Below are 16,478 nucleotides of genomic sequence, written 5' to 3' on the forward strand. Positions count from 1 at the left end.
ACACCCCTGGCGGGTACCTCTAGAAAGCATAAGGGGTGCCGAAATCGTGCCACTGAGAGATATCCTTGCCGAGGGGCCGTTGCACAGGGTCGCAATCCACCTACGGAACTTGTCCCCCAATTCCATTCTTTGCAGGATCTTACCCATATAGGACCATCCAACACGGTCAAAGGTCTTCCCCGAGTCCAAAGAAAGGATATAGGCCTCAATGTTGCTATTTAAATTTCATGCATGAGGTCAATAGTCTTCTTTATGTTGTCTGCACCTTGCCTTCCAGGAATAAAACCAACTTGATCTCCATGCACCAAGGACAGGAGGAGCTTAGCTAATCTATTAGCGAGAAGCTTGGCCAGAATCTTAACGTGTGTGTTCAGGAGAGAAATAGGACGATATGACTGGCACTGGGAGGGGTCTTTTCCCTCTTTAAAAATCACCACTATAAGAGCCGACATCATTGATTGAGGGAGGGTTCCTGTATCTAACGCAGCGTTAAGCATTTTGGACATGAATGGGACGAGAGTGGAACAAAAAGCTTTATAAAAGCGGACCGTGAAACCACCATCCCCCAGAGTGGTACCCCCCCTTCAACATGGAAATTGTGTCTATTACCTCTTGGGAGTAATGGGAAGCTTGAGGGAACAGGCCAAATCATGCGGGAGACGGGGAATGGGCAGAGAGTTTAAGAAGCGATCGGTGTCTGAACCGCTATCGCCGAACTCCGACGTGTACAAGTGTTCGTAATATTGACGAAACTGTTCCACTATCAAGGCATCGCTAATGTGTTTCTCCCCCTCAGAGGATCAGATGTAATCCACCCTTCTGCCGTTTCTACGTTCTCGAAGCCTCCAGGCCAGAATCTTACCTGCCTTTTCCCCTTCTCCATATATTTCTGTTTTAGAAAGGCTAGTTTCCTCTCTGTCTGGCTCACCAAGAGAGCTGCCAGTTTCGCCCTGAGCTGCTGGAGCTCCACTCACTTGCCTGGGAGCATTTGAGACCTTAACTTCCCCCCTGGCTGGATAGCTCTAATCTTCTCTCTTAACTTTTTCTCCTCCCTCTCTCTTTCCCTCTTTTGTCTAGGACCCATTTCCATAAGAATACCCCTGACTGTGGCCTTGAACGCATCCCATACACCCATTACTCCCACTTCCCCATTAGCGTTCAATGCGAAGTATCCCTTTATGGTAGCTAGGAGAAACTGGGACAGTTCCTTGTCCTGCAGGATAAGGTCATTACATGACCAGCAAGGCGTCAACCAGGATATAATCAATCCTCGAGAAAGTAGCATTGGGTCTAGAGAAGAACGTGAACAAAGGATCATGACTCTGTTTAGGCGTGTGGGAGCCAAACAAGCCCAGCACATCGTTAATCCTTTGGAAGGAGGCAGATAGTTTTTGTGTAAGCACAGGCTTGTGTGCGGATTAGACGACTTTCTATCGGACTACGGATTGAGAACCATATTACAATCCCCACCCACAAGTAGGGTACCCTCAGTGAAGGCTATTATTTTTTTCCCTCATCCCCTCCCAGAAGAGATCCTGGGCCTCATACAGAGACAGCCGTTATCATCCACCCGCTAACTTCCCCCTTAACCATAATGAACCGCCCTTGGGGTCGACGCGCTGGGCCTTCAGGGAAAAGTGAGCCTTGGGAGATACCAAGAGCGCAACCCCACGCTTTTTTGCTGTATAGGATGAGTAGAATGAGTGCTGAATGGCGTGAGCACTAAGCTTCGGCTCTTTCCCCTTGACCCAGTGTGTCTCCTGAATTAAAGTGCAGCTGCAGCCTATTGAGTTCCGTAACCACCATTGACCTTTTAGTGGGCGAGTTCAACCCACGCACTCTTAAGGACCCCAGAGTCAGTGAATGAAACGAGTTATCCATGACGGTAGTAAGCATCACCTAAAGCTCCACCTAAGCACCTAAATCCAAACTCCTAGTCTTGCTTCCATGGGCATTGGTTGCTTTTAGAAAGGCCTAAGCTATTAAGATCCCAACTCGCGCTTGGTAGCAGAAATCCACACCCAGTAAATACAAAACAAAACTCCCCACCACCCCCCACCCCCTCCCCATCCCCATCCTCGAGCACCTGGACGTCCGGCAACAAGAAAACTGCCATAAGGCCAGGCCACCAGTGTCCCCCCCACCCCCACCTGGGCTTATGAATTCGAAAACATCTTCAAAAAAGAGAGCCCACCCTCCATAGCTCATTACAAGAGACATTGTAAGCACCGGATACCCAAACCGGCCGCGGCCGAGAATGGGACAAAACTCTGCAATGCAAAATAGAAGCAACATTTCTTTAACCAATTAAATCAGAAGAGAAAGATCTCAACAAGTACAACAATCCCCCCCAGAACTGCAATCCTCCAAGATCAGGCTGGGGTCTTCCCACCCAATCGCCAAGGCTTCAGCCAGGGTTAGAAGGTTTCGGGGAGGCCGGGGCAATTCTTCTAAACTTTGTGGCCTCGAACTTTGCGTCCCTCCTGGCAACACCAGACCCATGAGGCCCGGTTAGCTCTCCCCCCGCCGCCCTGCCTCGGCGGAGCCAGAAGTAGGGTCACCCGGGAGCTCTCAGGAAACTCTATGAATGTCATCTTATGTGACCAAGGCATATTTATATCCCAAAAGGGGTAGCCCCACCTGTATTGAACCCCCTTGGATTGAAGGAATCTTGTCAGGGGGACACATAGGTGGCGTCTTGCCAGGGTAAGGGCCGACAGGTCTTGGTAAATTGAAATTTGAGCATTTTCCCAATTGACCGAGCCTTTCCTACGCGCACAGCCCAAAATCTTGCTTTTCTCAGAGAAATAATGAAACCTCACCAAAACCGATCTAGAGCCCCTGTCAGACGCCCCTGCTCTGTGCGCTCTGTCAATTGTAGGTTCATTGGTGTTGGCCTTGTCGAAAAGTAACCTGATGACAGCCATAACAGCAGTAGTGATATCAGACTGAGTCTTGCCATCCCGTTCTGGAAAACCCAGGAATCGTAGATTACAGCGGCGCTCCCTATTTTCCAGGTCATCGAGCTTCAAGATACACTTCTCTTCCCTCCTTTCAAGTTCCGCAAGACGCATGTCAAACTGGGTCTCAAGCAAATCAATTGTGTTTGCCTCCAGAGCCTGAACCCGGTCGTCCAAGGTATCGACCTTTTCGTCCAATGTGTCTAATCTCTTACCAATGTCTTCTCTGAAACCGCAGATTTCCTCTAACAAAGCTGACATACCCTTGGCGACTGCATTAGCGTCCAATGGCTCTGGTTGCACAGCAGCCGCCATGTTAGGAGATGGCATGGGGCCAAATGGCGTATGGCGAAACATCTGTAGAGACTTAGCCCAGTTCATGAAGCCCCCAGCGGCCCAGGGCCAGAGATAAGGCCGGCAGAGGAAGGCAGGCACTGTTGTACACAGGCGTCAGCAGGTGCAGCTGAGGAAACTGCCCAGGGTAGGAGGCTTCCTAGAAAGTGTGGACAGGACTACAGCAAATGCAGCCAGGGATGAACAGAGGGTTTAGGCATGGGGTGGGGACCCCTCCGGGAGTGCCCTGCCCTCAGGCAGCAATGAACTTGTAAAAACGTGCTTGGACTCCTAGTCTATGCCAGGAAGAAGGCAAACTTAATGGGGAGAACAACCCCAAGGAACAGGATACAGGGAAGGCAGTTGAGGTGGGAAGAAGCAAAAAAGGACGGGCATCCACACGCGGGCTCTCCAGGGCTGGTCACAGGGCCCATCCACAGCCTTAGAAGCAGCTCCCCATACCAACTTTCCACTAGGGGGAGGGGCGCCAGCACACACCAAAGTCGCCCTGCACACTCCTCCGATGGCACAGCGGAGAGCAGGATAAGGCACCTCACACAGAGGGAAAGCAACAGAAGACGTCCCGGATCGCCGGCTGCAGGCTCAGAAGAAGCCCCTCCTGGGGCGAAGCAAGGCAGGGTAGGGTAGGGAGACCCAAGGCCCAGGTGTAAGCCGGACAAGGCCTCCTGGCGTACTGCCGCAGGGGTCTCCATCCTGACAACGGCCTCAGTTGCAGTGCCAACACCCAGGGGAGGGGCGGCCGAACGAACCCCCAGCCAGCCACCGTCCTTAACCCGACTCCAGCGACGGTGGGTGGACTATGCAGCAGGGCTGCGGGGCGGTGGTGTACAGGGCGCTGGAACAGTCACCGTAGCTCTCCCCACAGCCCCCACCTCCAAGGAGGGCACAATACACGCAGAGGAGCAGGACGCGGGTCCCATCGCAGCCGCTGCACCCCATACGGCTACCGCACCTTCGGACCACTAAGCAGGGAGAAGAGGGGAATCCTGCCGGGGAGGGAGACAGAACAGGCACAAAATCGCTCGGCCCCCGGCAGCGGAAGCGAAAGGCCCGGCAGCACCAGAGGAGCACAGGCAGAGGGCCCCTCCCCCACCCTGGGCTCAGTCCAACCGCTGCTGACTCACAAGCGGGAAAGAAGGCCAACAGTCCCCTGTAGCATCGCACTCAGAACTCCACCCTCGCGGGACCCCCGGGTACCGGATCGCCCCTCACTCGGCGCCAGGGGGGTTCCCAAACCTCTGGGGGGGCGGCGCTTCTCTCCTGGGGGTATAGGGGGGGCTCAGATCCCTATTAGTATGCCCTACTGATGACACGTTTATGTGCGCGAACGCACCGTGTAGCCGCAGAAATAACAGGATCATTTAGGATTTGCAGGAGCTTGCAGTCTCTCATCCTACTGCATGGCTCTGTAGCCACCTCCCCATGTGAAACCGAAGCGGTTATATATTTTCCACGCCTTACCAGTGCAAATCCCTGAATGGAAACTACTTTACCTACAGAAGGAAATGGGGCGATTCATTTGGCAGCACAATAGACCCCCCCCCCCCACACCCCCACCCCCCAAATCGCTTGCAAGCTCCTCACAAGAGGCAAAATGCTTGCGGTTTAGGGCTACCCTCAATTCCACGGTACTATCAAGTGGCCCAAACAGCAATAAAGCTGGGATGGGTCAGGGGGCACATAGCACCCAAGCAGTGGGATATTGAACAACTCGCTTCCCCTTCCCCTAGAACCACCTGCCATTCCTACCCAGAGAAGCACGTTGACAGCAGAGCACCATGCTGCCCACTACCCTAATGACACTCCAAAATTGGGATAAAGCACATTCCCAGAAGGGATTTAAATCAGGCCTAGGCCCACACTCGCTGATCACCCAAAACCCTGCATTCACCCCAGGCCTACAAGCCAGAGCATTCCATTCATGGAAATCAGACAAACTCCTGAGATTACGGGATCTGTACGATAATGATGGCACCCTGACCTTTGAGAAGTGTAAGGACAAATGCAAACTGCCGGAATCGGAGCGATTCCGATATGTACAACTCACTGGTTGACCAACACGGCCATGCGCCAAGCAGCAGCAAGGCCGCCATCAGGGATAGAACTCAAAATATTAGAAGGGCGAAAGACCCATAGACTAGCCACATGCTATAGACTGCTGGAAAATGCCTCATTGGAGGAGATATTCCCCTACATGACAGCATGGGAAAGGGAAGTAGGAGTACAGATCCTGGAAGAGGCTTGGCAGAGGATTTGGACCTGAGCCCAAAAAGCTTGCGATGCACCACAGTGAAGGAGGGCACGATTAAAGTGTGCTTCCGATGGTACCTGTCCCCGCAACGCCAACATGTGATGAACCCCACATCTGATCCACACTGATTCACACAACATGCTGGCATGGTTGTGGGAATCAGGGAGACCTGGCACACATGTGGTGGCACTGCCCCTTGTACAAACATTCTGGTTGGAGGTTTGTTCTAAAATTAAAGAGATCACGGGCACTTCACTCCCAATGGACCACCGGGTCTTGGTACTGGGGGATGTCCCCGATGGCAGCTCCTTTCCTATGATGGGGCTAGAGCCGAACTTACCTCCCCATCTGCTCATGGCTGCCCGGATCACCCGAGCTCGTTTCTGGAAGGTACTGGAGGGCCCACACATTTCCCAATGGTGGGTGAAGGTCTGGGAACTGTTGGGGATGGAAAAACTCACAGCATTGGCAGAGGGAAAGTTGCCCAAATTTTTCCGTATAGGAGGACGGTTTCTGAAACCTATGGCGGGGAGGGAGCAAATGTTCTGCCAGCTGCTACTTTTGAGGTACTTTACAAGCCCATGACCCGATAAAGGCGAGCCTAAAATCTGGGAGTTTCACAATGATCAGAATACAGGCCACCCAATGGGCACTAAGTTGCCCTTTTTTTTGTTCCCCCACCTTCTTTCCTTAGCCCGCGCCCCCCACCCCTACTCCTCTTCTTTTTTTTAAACTTTGGTTTTATTATCATTTTCTTAATATAACAAACGGGCTCAATGCATGTTCAAAGGATATACATTTGAATGGCCCAATAGCTCCTGCCCCTCCTCCCCGGCACCCCCCACCCCAATACAAACCCACCCCCCTGATAACTTAATCAAACTTGAACCATAATTTTGGGATTCTCCTTGAAAGCTCTTTGTGTCCGGAGCTTGGGAGTAAATGTGGTTGTTGACTTCTTCTATGGCTGTATTTCGTCCCCCGGGCCGTGGGCGCCCGTTCCATCTTTGTTTCCTCCCTGACCCCATCCCCGTCAGTCCCCGCAGGGGCCCCTACCGGACATCAGTGAACGTCCCATCCCCAGGTCTGCTGCAACCCATACCAGTTTGCTTGGAATGAGCCGGAGTCATTGTTCATCATTGCCGTTAGTTTGTCCATTAAGAACATATTCTTTACTTTTTTCAGCCAGTCCTCCTTTGAGGGGGGTCTCCGGGCTCTTCCATTTCTGCGCCAAGGCCACCCTTCCCGCCCTCAGCATTGTTTCCCACATTCTAGGGTACCTGTAAATATATCTGTGTCTTCCGGAGGGAGACCCAGCAACATTGTCAGAGGATTCTGGGGGAGTAATTCCCCGGAGACTTCAGCGATCCAACCCCTTACCTTCTCCCAATACGCCTGTACTTTTGAGCAGTGCCACCACATGTGGCCCATCGTTCCGACCTGGTCACAACACCTTGGGCAATCGGGGGACACTCCCGAGAACATGGACAACTTCACGGGGTCTCTGTGCCACCCCTGCAAAATCTTGAAGTTGTGTTCCATGTCTGCTGTGAATAAATTCCTGTGGAATGCTATTTTAAATATCCTTGACCAGGCGTCCTCCGAGATCTCCTCTCCCGCCAAATCATTCCAAAATGTTCGAAAGCCTCCCCTCTCCACTAAGTTAATAGTGTTCAGGATTTTGTACATCCCAGATACCGCCCCCTTCCTTGAGGTCGCTGTGTCGAGTAGTTTCTCAAAGGGGGTCAGCTGCCCCTTCACGTTTTGGCCCCATGATTCGTCAGAAAGGATAACCTTCATGGCGGAGGTATTGGTGGATCCACCAGGTAAGCCAGAATATCATCCGCGAACAGGGAAAGCTTGAATTCTACTTCACCTCTCCTAACCCCCTTGATGTCCGGGTGTGCTCTAACTGCTATAGGCAGGGGTTCCATTGTAAGGACATAGACCAGGGGAGAAAGTGGGCATGCCTGCCTTGTTCCCCGCGAGAGGGGGAATGGTTCTGACAACCTGCCATTCACCTGTACCCTTGCCATCGGGGCTCTGTATAGTGCGGCCACCCATTCCCTAATGTGTACCCCAAAGCCCATTTTCTGGAGGAGGAGTTCCATGTATCTCCACTCGACCCTATCGAACGCCTTTTCTGAGTCCAGGGAGAGGACACTCGCGTCGAGGTCCGACCCCTGGGCATAATCAAACAAATCTATGGTTATGCAGATGTTGTCTGAGCCCTGTCTTCCCCTTATGAACCCCACCTGGTCTCCGTGGACCAGTTTCGGCATCCTCCATCCGCCTCCCAACTACCTTAGCTAGGATCTTTACGTCAATATTCAACAGAGCTATTGGGCGGTAGGAGGAGCACTCCATGGGGGCCTTGCCGTCCTTGGGCAACACTACATTTATGGCCTCCATCATGGAGTCCGGCAGAGTCCTCCCTCCAGCACTGCATTAAACACCTTTACTAAGTGCGGGGCTAGAGTCAAGCAAAACCTTTTATAGAAGTACACTGTGAAGCCGTCCTCGCCCGGGGAAGTGCCCACCTTCATCCCGCTGATCGCGTGTTCCACCTTGTCCTCGGTTACCGGACCCTCCAACCTCTCCGCCATCTCCCTAGTCAGGGCCAGGATTTGTATGGAGTTCAAGAACCCTTCAATCTCTGCCTCACCCCCGTTATATTCTGATGAGTATAATTCTTCATAGTATCGGCGGAAGGATTCTCCTATGTGCGGTGTGTTATGGCCCATCGACCCCTCTTCGTTCTTCACTGCTTTCACCATTCTACTTCTCTGTACCACCCTCAGTTCCCGGGCTAGAATCCTATCCGCCCTGTCCCACTTTTCATAATTGTTAGGCAGAAACCTGTGCAGTTCCCTTGGGGACCACTGCAAAAGATTTAAGACTACAGGTGTTGGCAGTAAACCCACTTGGTAGCAGTTTGTACCACCCAGATTTACCTGGTAGCTGTGGCTGAGCAGTCAGACTTCCCTCAAGAAGAGTTAGGCAGTATGCAAAGTATACACAATAGGCACTCAAATACAATAGCACAAGCAAACACTGTCCAGAGCTTTGGTATCAAGGTATATAATTATTTATTTAAAAACACACTTATTGAAACACTCCAGCACTATTATTGAAAATCACTCTAAACACAGTTACTATTATTATATATACATCCCTTTTTCCTTATCAGTCAAGTCTTAGTTAACACCACTTATTTCCAGACAGAGGTGAGCGCTTAACTATAGATGGCACTCCAATAAGTTAACGAATAAGGGAGGGGAAAAGGCAGAATGTAGGAAAACACACCACACTAATACTTAGGAACCCTTAAGCAAGGCAGGAAAAGTCCAAAGTTACTTGTGAGCCAAAGTCCATAGGCCGGGCCCACTCTTGGAGAGAGCAGGGCACAAATGCACCCAAGATCACACAATGACAACAGGCTTAAAAAGTCTTGTAGGGAGTTCAGAAAGGTTTTTAGTTAGGCTTAGAAAAGTTTAGCCAGGATGTCCCAGACTAACCCAGGGTCGAAAGCCGGGGACTAAATCTACCCCAGACAGTCGGTTGCAAGGGAAGCCAGGCCGAACACGGTACCTTATGTGGAAAGGATCCTCCAGCGGGGGCAGTTGTTCCTGGCAGCGGGTGCAAGTCGCGGTGTCGTCCAGAGGAAGAGAAGATCTCAACGTGGAGGAAAGATGAAGGTCGTTGCACTGCCAGGGAAGAAACCAGCCGCTGAGTTTTTCGGTTAAAGGTACTACCCTTTGATTCGGGGTAGTGGTAAAACGTGGTATCCTGGTTGCCGGGGTGCTTGGCACAGGCAAGGCGGCCACGAGATGCTCCAGGAAGCGAAAAAGGAAGCAGACTGGTTATCCCCACCAGTCGAAGGAAGAAGACTCTCCGGGCTGGAGATCTCCTCTGTCGTTGGGAAAAGTGGTGAGACGGTTCAGCAGGGCTCCACCGGTGGTGTTGTCGTAGCAGGTCAGCTCAGCTTCTCCCTCGTCGGATTCTTAGGTCCTGTGGCGACTTCTGAAGTTCCAGTCCCCAAAGCCCTGCTATTATGCAGAAACCCCCCATTCACTCAGCCTAGCTATCACTCAAACATGCTAAGTGGTGAGCCGGCCGGTTCACCACTTGGGCCAATCAGGACGGAGTGTGACTTGAGTTGCCTAGGCAACTCAGTCCAGGGTGCCTAAATCCCCCTCCACCCCTCCTAAGTACCCCAGACAGAGTGGCACCACTTTGGAGGGCTTCTGTGGAGAAGCCCGCCAAAAAGTGGAACAAAGGGCTCAACTTGGGTTGGAGTCACAGAAGCGAACACAAACGCCATTTTAGAACCGAGTTCTGGCAAAAAATACGAACCGGAGAATTAATATTAAATAAATAAACTGGCGGTATGTTCGAGGCTATAGGAATTAAATAATTAAAGTTGGTAGCCTCGAACAATGGGAAATCTCATAGGGATATATTTGCGGTCGAATATAAAAAGTAGTATCCACTGCCACCAGCCAAAACTCGATCAGGGGGGACGGAGACGTGCCCCCTCGACTAACAGACCCCGGGGCAATCGAATTGCCCCGGCCAGTACGTCCACAATATGATGGTTTGTACTGGTTCTGTTCAGAATTTGAGACTAGTAAAGTCAATGGTGACTTTACATGCCCTGGTAGACAGTAGTCAGTCCCAGGGTATGGAGTCTATACTGGGGGGTCACTATGACACCCCTGTGTTACTGCACTGAGGGTGCTGTATAACACATCACAAAAACACATGAAGCCCTATGGTGTAAAAGACCCCATAGCCCATTAAACACATCTAGAGTCAAAAGAGACGCACTCAAATCATGTCTCACTCTTGGCAGGAGAAAATAATAAACCTCAAAAATCCAGCAAAGCTGCTGGGGGACTCAGTAGGTTAGGAAATTCAGCCTAAACAGAGAGTTCTCCCTAACAATAATACTTTTGCTTAACCAGTTGAAGATTCCTTTCTGTTTTGTGTAGGAGGAGGTCCTTCAACTGGAGCCTATAGTCGTCCAGGGCGGCTACCTGATCGCGATCTAAGGGTTCTACTGGGGGGCCCCCGGCTGGAGTTGGGCTATTTTCTCTCTCAGAGACCTCTCCTGGGATTCCCTTTCTCTTTTTTTCTGGGCTCCCTTTTTGATGACGACTCCCCTTAAGGTTGCCTTAAAAGCGTCCCATAGGGTGTGCAAGCCTACCTCCCCATTATCATTGAGCTCAAAGAATTCCGTTATGGTGTCTAGCACCTCCTGTGCGTGGACCTCGTCCTTCAACAAGGAGTCGTTACATTTCCATCGTCCCCTGCGGTCGCTTAGCCATCCCCTTGCTATGGTGACTCGGATCAGGTCATGGTCTAACCAGGGGACGGGGTCAACCCTCTGGCCAGTGACGAATGGGTGCAGGGTCTCATCCACTAAGATGTAGTCTATTCTGGAAAATGACATGTGGATGGCTGAGTAAGATGTGAAAGAGGGGGCGCCCGTCCTGGGGGTCGGGACCGTGTCCACCAGGCCTAATTCGGAGTTAACCCTTTGGAAGTTTCGTGCTTGAAGTCCCCCCCACCACCGTGCCTTGGACAAATAGCCTGAGTCTATCCCTCACCTCTTCCCAGAATAGAGTTTGGCCTTCGTTTGGACCGTATACTACGGCAAGACTAAGTGGGGCACCCTGTAGGGACCCCCGTACCAGCAAATAACGCCCCTCTGAGTCTTTCAATATGGCCTCTTTTTCGAAGCCAACATTCCTTGCTAAAAAAATGGCCACCACTCTCTTTTTCCCCTTGTGGGATGCACATAAAACCTCCCCAATGCCCCCCCCCCCTGCATTTTGGGCTCCTTCCCCGGTGCCCAATGAGTCTCTTGCAAGAAGAGAAGGTCAAGGTTCGCCCTTCTAAATTCCCTACAGACCCGGGACCTCTTTGTGGGGGTGTTCAGGCCCCGTACGTTTAGGGAACCCACTCCCAGGGCCGGCAGACTTTCAGCCATAATCTAGGTTTTCTTCTCTCTCGGTCAACATCTTCACATTACCCTTCCTTGTGCACTCCCTTAGTTTTGTTTTATGCTCCCCCTCTCTCCTTTCCCCCCTCCCCCCTGGGTGGGCCTGAAATGTTTCCCCAACTGCCCCCCATTCCCAACCCCAAACTGAACAACCCCAACTTTCGTGCGCCCCTCCCTCCCCGGCATCCAGCCAGTTAGTTCTGCCATCGCTGGCTTTTGGCCGAACCACCAGCCTGCCCACCTCGGCCAGGCGATCCGTGTAAAGCTTGCCACTTTGAGCCCCCCGTACCCGCCTGCTGCATCATCCCTTCTACGGACCGCCCATACTTGCTGTTCGTGGGGACGCTGTTAGTGGTAGAACCTCTGAGTCATAACTCCTCTGTCCAAAACTTGACGGGTCGCCCCCGTCCTCAGTCCTCAGAGTCGTTCCGCTCTCCGTCCTTCGCAGGTGACGGAGTATTCATTTTACTAAATTTCCTCACGCCAGTTTTCCTTCTCCCGGCGGGCCAAGGCCCCTTGGTCTGCCCATCTTCGGCCCCGATGGGCCACTCCGGGGGGTTAGATTCTGCTACGTAATCTTGGATGGCTCCCCGTATGTCATCTTCTGTGATCAGAGTTGACCTTTGACCCATATATTCGAAAGCCAGGAAGAAGGGGTAGCCCCATCTGTAGCGCACTCCCTTCTCCTTGAGGAGTTGCGTTAGGGGGCGGCACATTCTGCGCCTGGCCAGTGTATAGTCGGAGAGATCCTGGTAGATTGAAATCTGGGCATTATTGTAAGTGATCTCCTGGGCCTTTTTGGCCTCCTCCAGCACTTTTGTCTTTTCCGAATAGTAGTGGAACCGGACCATCATCTCTTCTGTAAACAGGAGGGTGATAATATCTCTCTGCTTCTCCTTCCAATTCGGGTACCCCAAATATTCTGAGGTTGTTCCTCCTTTCCCTGTTTTCGAAGTCATCCATCTACCTGTCCCGTTCTTCGTCCCTCTTCTCCAGGGCAGCTAGCCTCATGCCAATTTGTATTTTTTGGGACGCTGATGTTGATTGGTTGGTTTCCACCTGTAACAGTCTGTTCTCGACCTTGTCCACCCTTTGGTCCATTTTTTCGAATTTCTGGGCGATGTCAGAGCGCATGTCCCTGATTTCCTGCAGGATCGAGGCAAAGCACCTTTCCATTGCCGCTGTGGAAGGTGCCGGGGCCTCCGACTGGGCCATTTCTCCGTTTGGGCTCGTACCTTTGTTGCCATTTGCTGCCTCCTGGAAGCGATATTCCTGCAGGGTTTCCCGCCAGTTCTTCTGGTCACCCCCTGTGCCCCGCCGCCGAGACCTCCATGACCCCGGCGGGGACTGGGGAACCCCTCCCGGGTCAGCCGGTGATTTCCTTCCTGGGGTACCCAGAGGGGGCTCGTGCGAGGGGGGGGGGACCGGGATAAGGCCACCCACCACTTGAATGAAATATGCCTTTGCTGCTGCAGGGGGGTCGTTATTGGGCGGGCACACGCCCCACCGTCACCGGGCGGGGGCCTCTCACCCAGTCCAGCTTCGCGGAGGTTGGTGTGGTCAGCTGCGTCCTTTTGACCAGGCCCGTGGGGCCTTTCCCACAGGGTAGGGGGGCAGGGCACCGTGGTCCTTGCCCTCAACTTAATGTCAGTCGTCCGCACTTTGGCCCCCAGGGGTGTAGAGGGGCCGTCTCGGGGCGGGCACACGCCACACCAACCCCGGGCGGGGGCCTCACACCCGGATTCCCCCTGAGACTAACGGTACTTCCTCTGTGTCCCAAGGGGGGGATGGAATGTTCAGCTGTGGCCGTAGGGACTAGCCCAGGGGCACTTACCCTGGGCGAAGGGCCCGGCAGCGCCGATTCGCCGTCCCCGCCTGGTGCCTTCTGATCCGTCCTGGGTAAAGGCCGGTGTGCCTGCGCCCTGGGCAAGGATCCCGGGACCCCCACCCGCCTTTGTCACATGCAAGGGGGCCCCCTCACCTTCACCCGCTCTCCTGTCGAATGTGGCTCCTGTGTTCTCCTGGGCCCCCTGTGTCAAGGTGTAGGCCCTGCTGCGTTGCGGGAGGCTCCCGCCTGCCTGCGCGATCTGCATTGGGCCCCTATGGCCAGCGCCGAGGAAACTTGCGGGGGCCTCAGCACCCGGGCCCGCCCTGCTTTTTCACTCCGTCTCGGTAGGCCTCGGGGGTCGTTGGGCTCCGGCACCTCCGCCCCGGTCTCCCGGATGCCGGCCTCCAGTCAACGTGCCCTCACTAGCCCGCCGAATCGGGCCTCTGGCGTGTTATGCTCCGGCACAGGGGGGCGAGGCCCCGCTTCCCGCTCTGTGGCCGCACCCCCGTTCTGTTGGGGACCCTGTCCCCGGCCGGGCCGCTCCTCCAGCAGGTGTAGCAGGCCGATCGAGGAGAGGGGGCGGCCCGTGCAATGTGTCCGCGCAGCTCCAAAGGGACGCCTCTCCTCTACCGGCGGGAGCCTCGGATCTCGTTCTCGGGTTCCCGAGCGTCGCACTTTGGCGCGTGGGGTGCTCAGGGGGCAGGGGGTCACCACGCCAATCCGTCAAGTTGGGCCGCCTGGGGGAGGGGGGGCTCAATACCCTGTAACTGTCAGGGTTCAGCGGGAGCAGTACACTCAGGCAGCCATTGCCTGTGCGCCCCCTGGTGCCCTCCGTTTCTTCCCTACTCCTCTTCTGATGATTTTGCGTCAGAGTTAAGCACAACAGTTATATTTCCATAAAAAATGACCTGCTGTTTTCTTTGCATATAATGTGTTGCCACTTGTACTATGTGCATTGGAGTTTCAATAAAATATACCTTTAAAAAAGAAAAAAATTGCTTGACGATAGCAACATGAGCTAACATTGTTACTTCTGGCTTGGAGCCTGGCTTGTCCAGATTGCATATTTGGCTCACCTTACCAGTGGTGGTGAAAATGAAAATTGGTATAGGGGAGAAAATACAGGGGTAAGAGGGCAGTAGGTGCTGGAGGTGCAGTGGGAGGGCTTTGAAGTAGATCAGGAAGGTAACATGACAGTTTGCTGCTTGGATGTCAGATCTTGCAGGTAGTGATCAACTGACAAGTGTAGGCGGAGATGTGGGGTGATTGCGGTGAGAGCCTATGGTATGTCAGTGTTTGTGGCTGGCCTATGCACTTTAAAGTACAAGGAAGATGTATGTGGTCTAGTAATGGGTTAAGATGTGCACAAGTGATTGCTTGAAATATGGAAGCTGGTTTAATATTGTGTTGACAAGCCTTCCGACAACACACATCCCAGGATGTTACAGCCCAGACCTACCATGGCCTATGCTGTCAGTAACACCAGAATTCATGAGTTGACGTATATAAAGAAATGTTTATGAAAAAGAAATGTTTATGAAAAAGAAAAGGGGAGAGAATGTTAGCACTCTCCTCAATCAACATGTTGCACTCAGATGCAGATAACTAAAAAATGGCTGGAGCAAGCCTATATGGCTTCATAGATAAATTGCTACAAACCTGGACAATAAAATACTGCATTTTATAATTCTTCAAACTACCCACCTGATAGGATGGCACTGCGGGATACTGGACCATTACACCCTGAATGTGATTTCCAAGGCTGCTGTGTTGGTTACTGACCAGACAATGATTCTGAGATGGCTGAACCCCAACTAACCCCTGGAAGTTTTGCTGCTGCTGGTTAGGCATCACAGTTTGGTAACCTGAAAATAAAGATGTACATCTCAATTTTATTTTAAAAAAATACTTCTATACAAGACTACACTAAAATAAACTGAAAATAAATATTGCAGGCAATAGTATATTACTAGATCCTTTTCAGACAGAGAAAAAGTTGACTTTAGCAACAAACCATGGACATGCTTACTAAGGTAGTTAACATGAGGACACACTGCTTTCATATATTTTCAACCCACTAGAGTCAAATATATGAACACATTTTTAAACAGGATACAATTTATATTCAACTTAAAACTATTTCAACATATGTGCAGATATTATTGGTTGCGTAAAGGTTCTTCGTATTTGTTATAGATATCTTTAGCCCGGATGATGGTCATATACCAGAAAGGCTTTGAGCATTGTTAAATGGTTAACTATTTCAAGGGCATTTAAGTAAATTATTGTGACACTTCATTTGAATTTCTATAAACTACAATAAATACTGAATTAATTGCGTATTTGAGTGTTTTGTATTTCTGTGAAGGAACATGCCTTGCAGTAGGCTTTTCAATGTTAACCATGGAAGAGGTATGACAGTGGTACAAACGACAGTGGGACAAGGAAGCTATCAGAGGTGTAGAAGGGGACAGAGAAAAACCAGGAATACACCGTGGGCAAATCAGGAACGTAGGGATAGAGATAATTTTCCCAACGTTGGCCCGAGCAGCCCAAAACTGGTGTACGTCCTTGATTGCACAATCAATGTTTTGCAGAGTGATACATCCATTGTGCAATCCAGGAAGCAAGAGGGTGGTGGTGCAATAGATGGGGAGTGGTAGGTGGGGATGACATTGAAGGGCGAGAAGGGAGTGGCAGACGTTTCTGGGGTGTCCCCCGTAGAGTGAAGAGGGGGTTTGTGGGTGTAGACGAGGATACACTAGCTCTTGTTGGATGAAGGTCTGTGAGCAAAATAAAGGAATGACAGAATAAAAGTACTTGAAAGAGCATGTGGTGGCTCAAATATAAGTGCACTTCCAGACAGTGTTTTCACGGAACAACCTTGTACGTTAAGAGATACTTGCTGGAAAATTATTATTTGTTACACGCACGTTTTATTTATAAACAATTAGAAATGGAAAATTGTATAGTTTCTATGTACTTGGAGTCTGTGGTTATCCAAGTAATCCGATTAATGTCCAAACACAAACCCTAACTAAAACCACTGTTGGTCCACAATTCCACCACCTTTGGCAA

General features: G+C 51.6%; 1 protein-coding gene across 10 annotated transcripts in view; it reads right to left on the bottom strand.

Annotated features, from left to right (window-relative positions):
• The window catches only part of R3HDM1 (R3H domain containing 1), a 1,943,510-nt gene that overhangs the window by 483,452 nt on the left and 1,443,580 nt on the right, over positions 1–16,478 (bottom strand). For all 10 annotated transcript variants that reach the window (XM_069616551.1, XM_069616544.1, XM_069616545.1 and 7 more), the window contains one exon: positions 15,105–15,265. In XM_069616551.1, coding sequence (XP_069472652.1) covers positions 15,105–15,265 — 161 coding nt within the window. The remainder of the gene's footprint in view (positions 1–15,104; positions 15,266–16,478) is intronic.

This window comes from Ambystoma mexicanum, chromosome 9, assembly GCF_040938575.1.
Source record: "Ambystoma mexicanum isolate Mex_15411 chromosome 9, UKY_AmexF1_1, whole genome shotgun sequence".
Taxonomy (NCBI): domain Eukaryota; kingdom Metazoa; phylum Chordata; class Amphibia; order Caudata; family Ambystomatidae; genus Ambystoma; species Ambystoma mexicanum.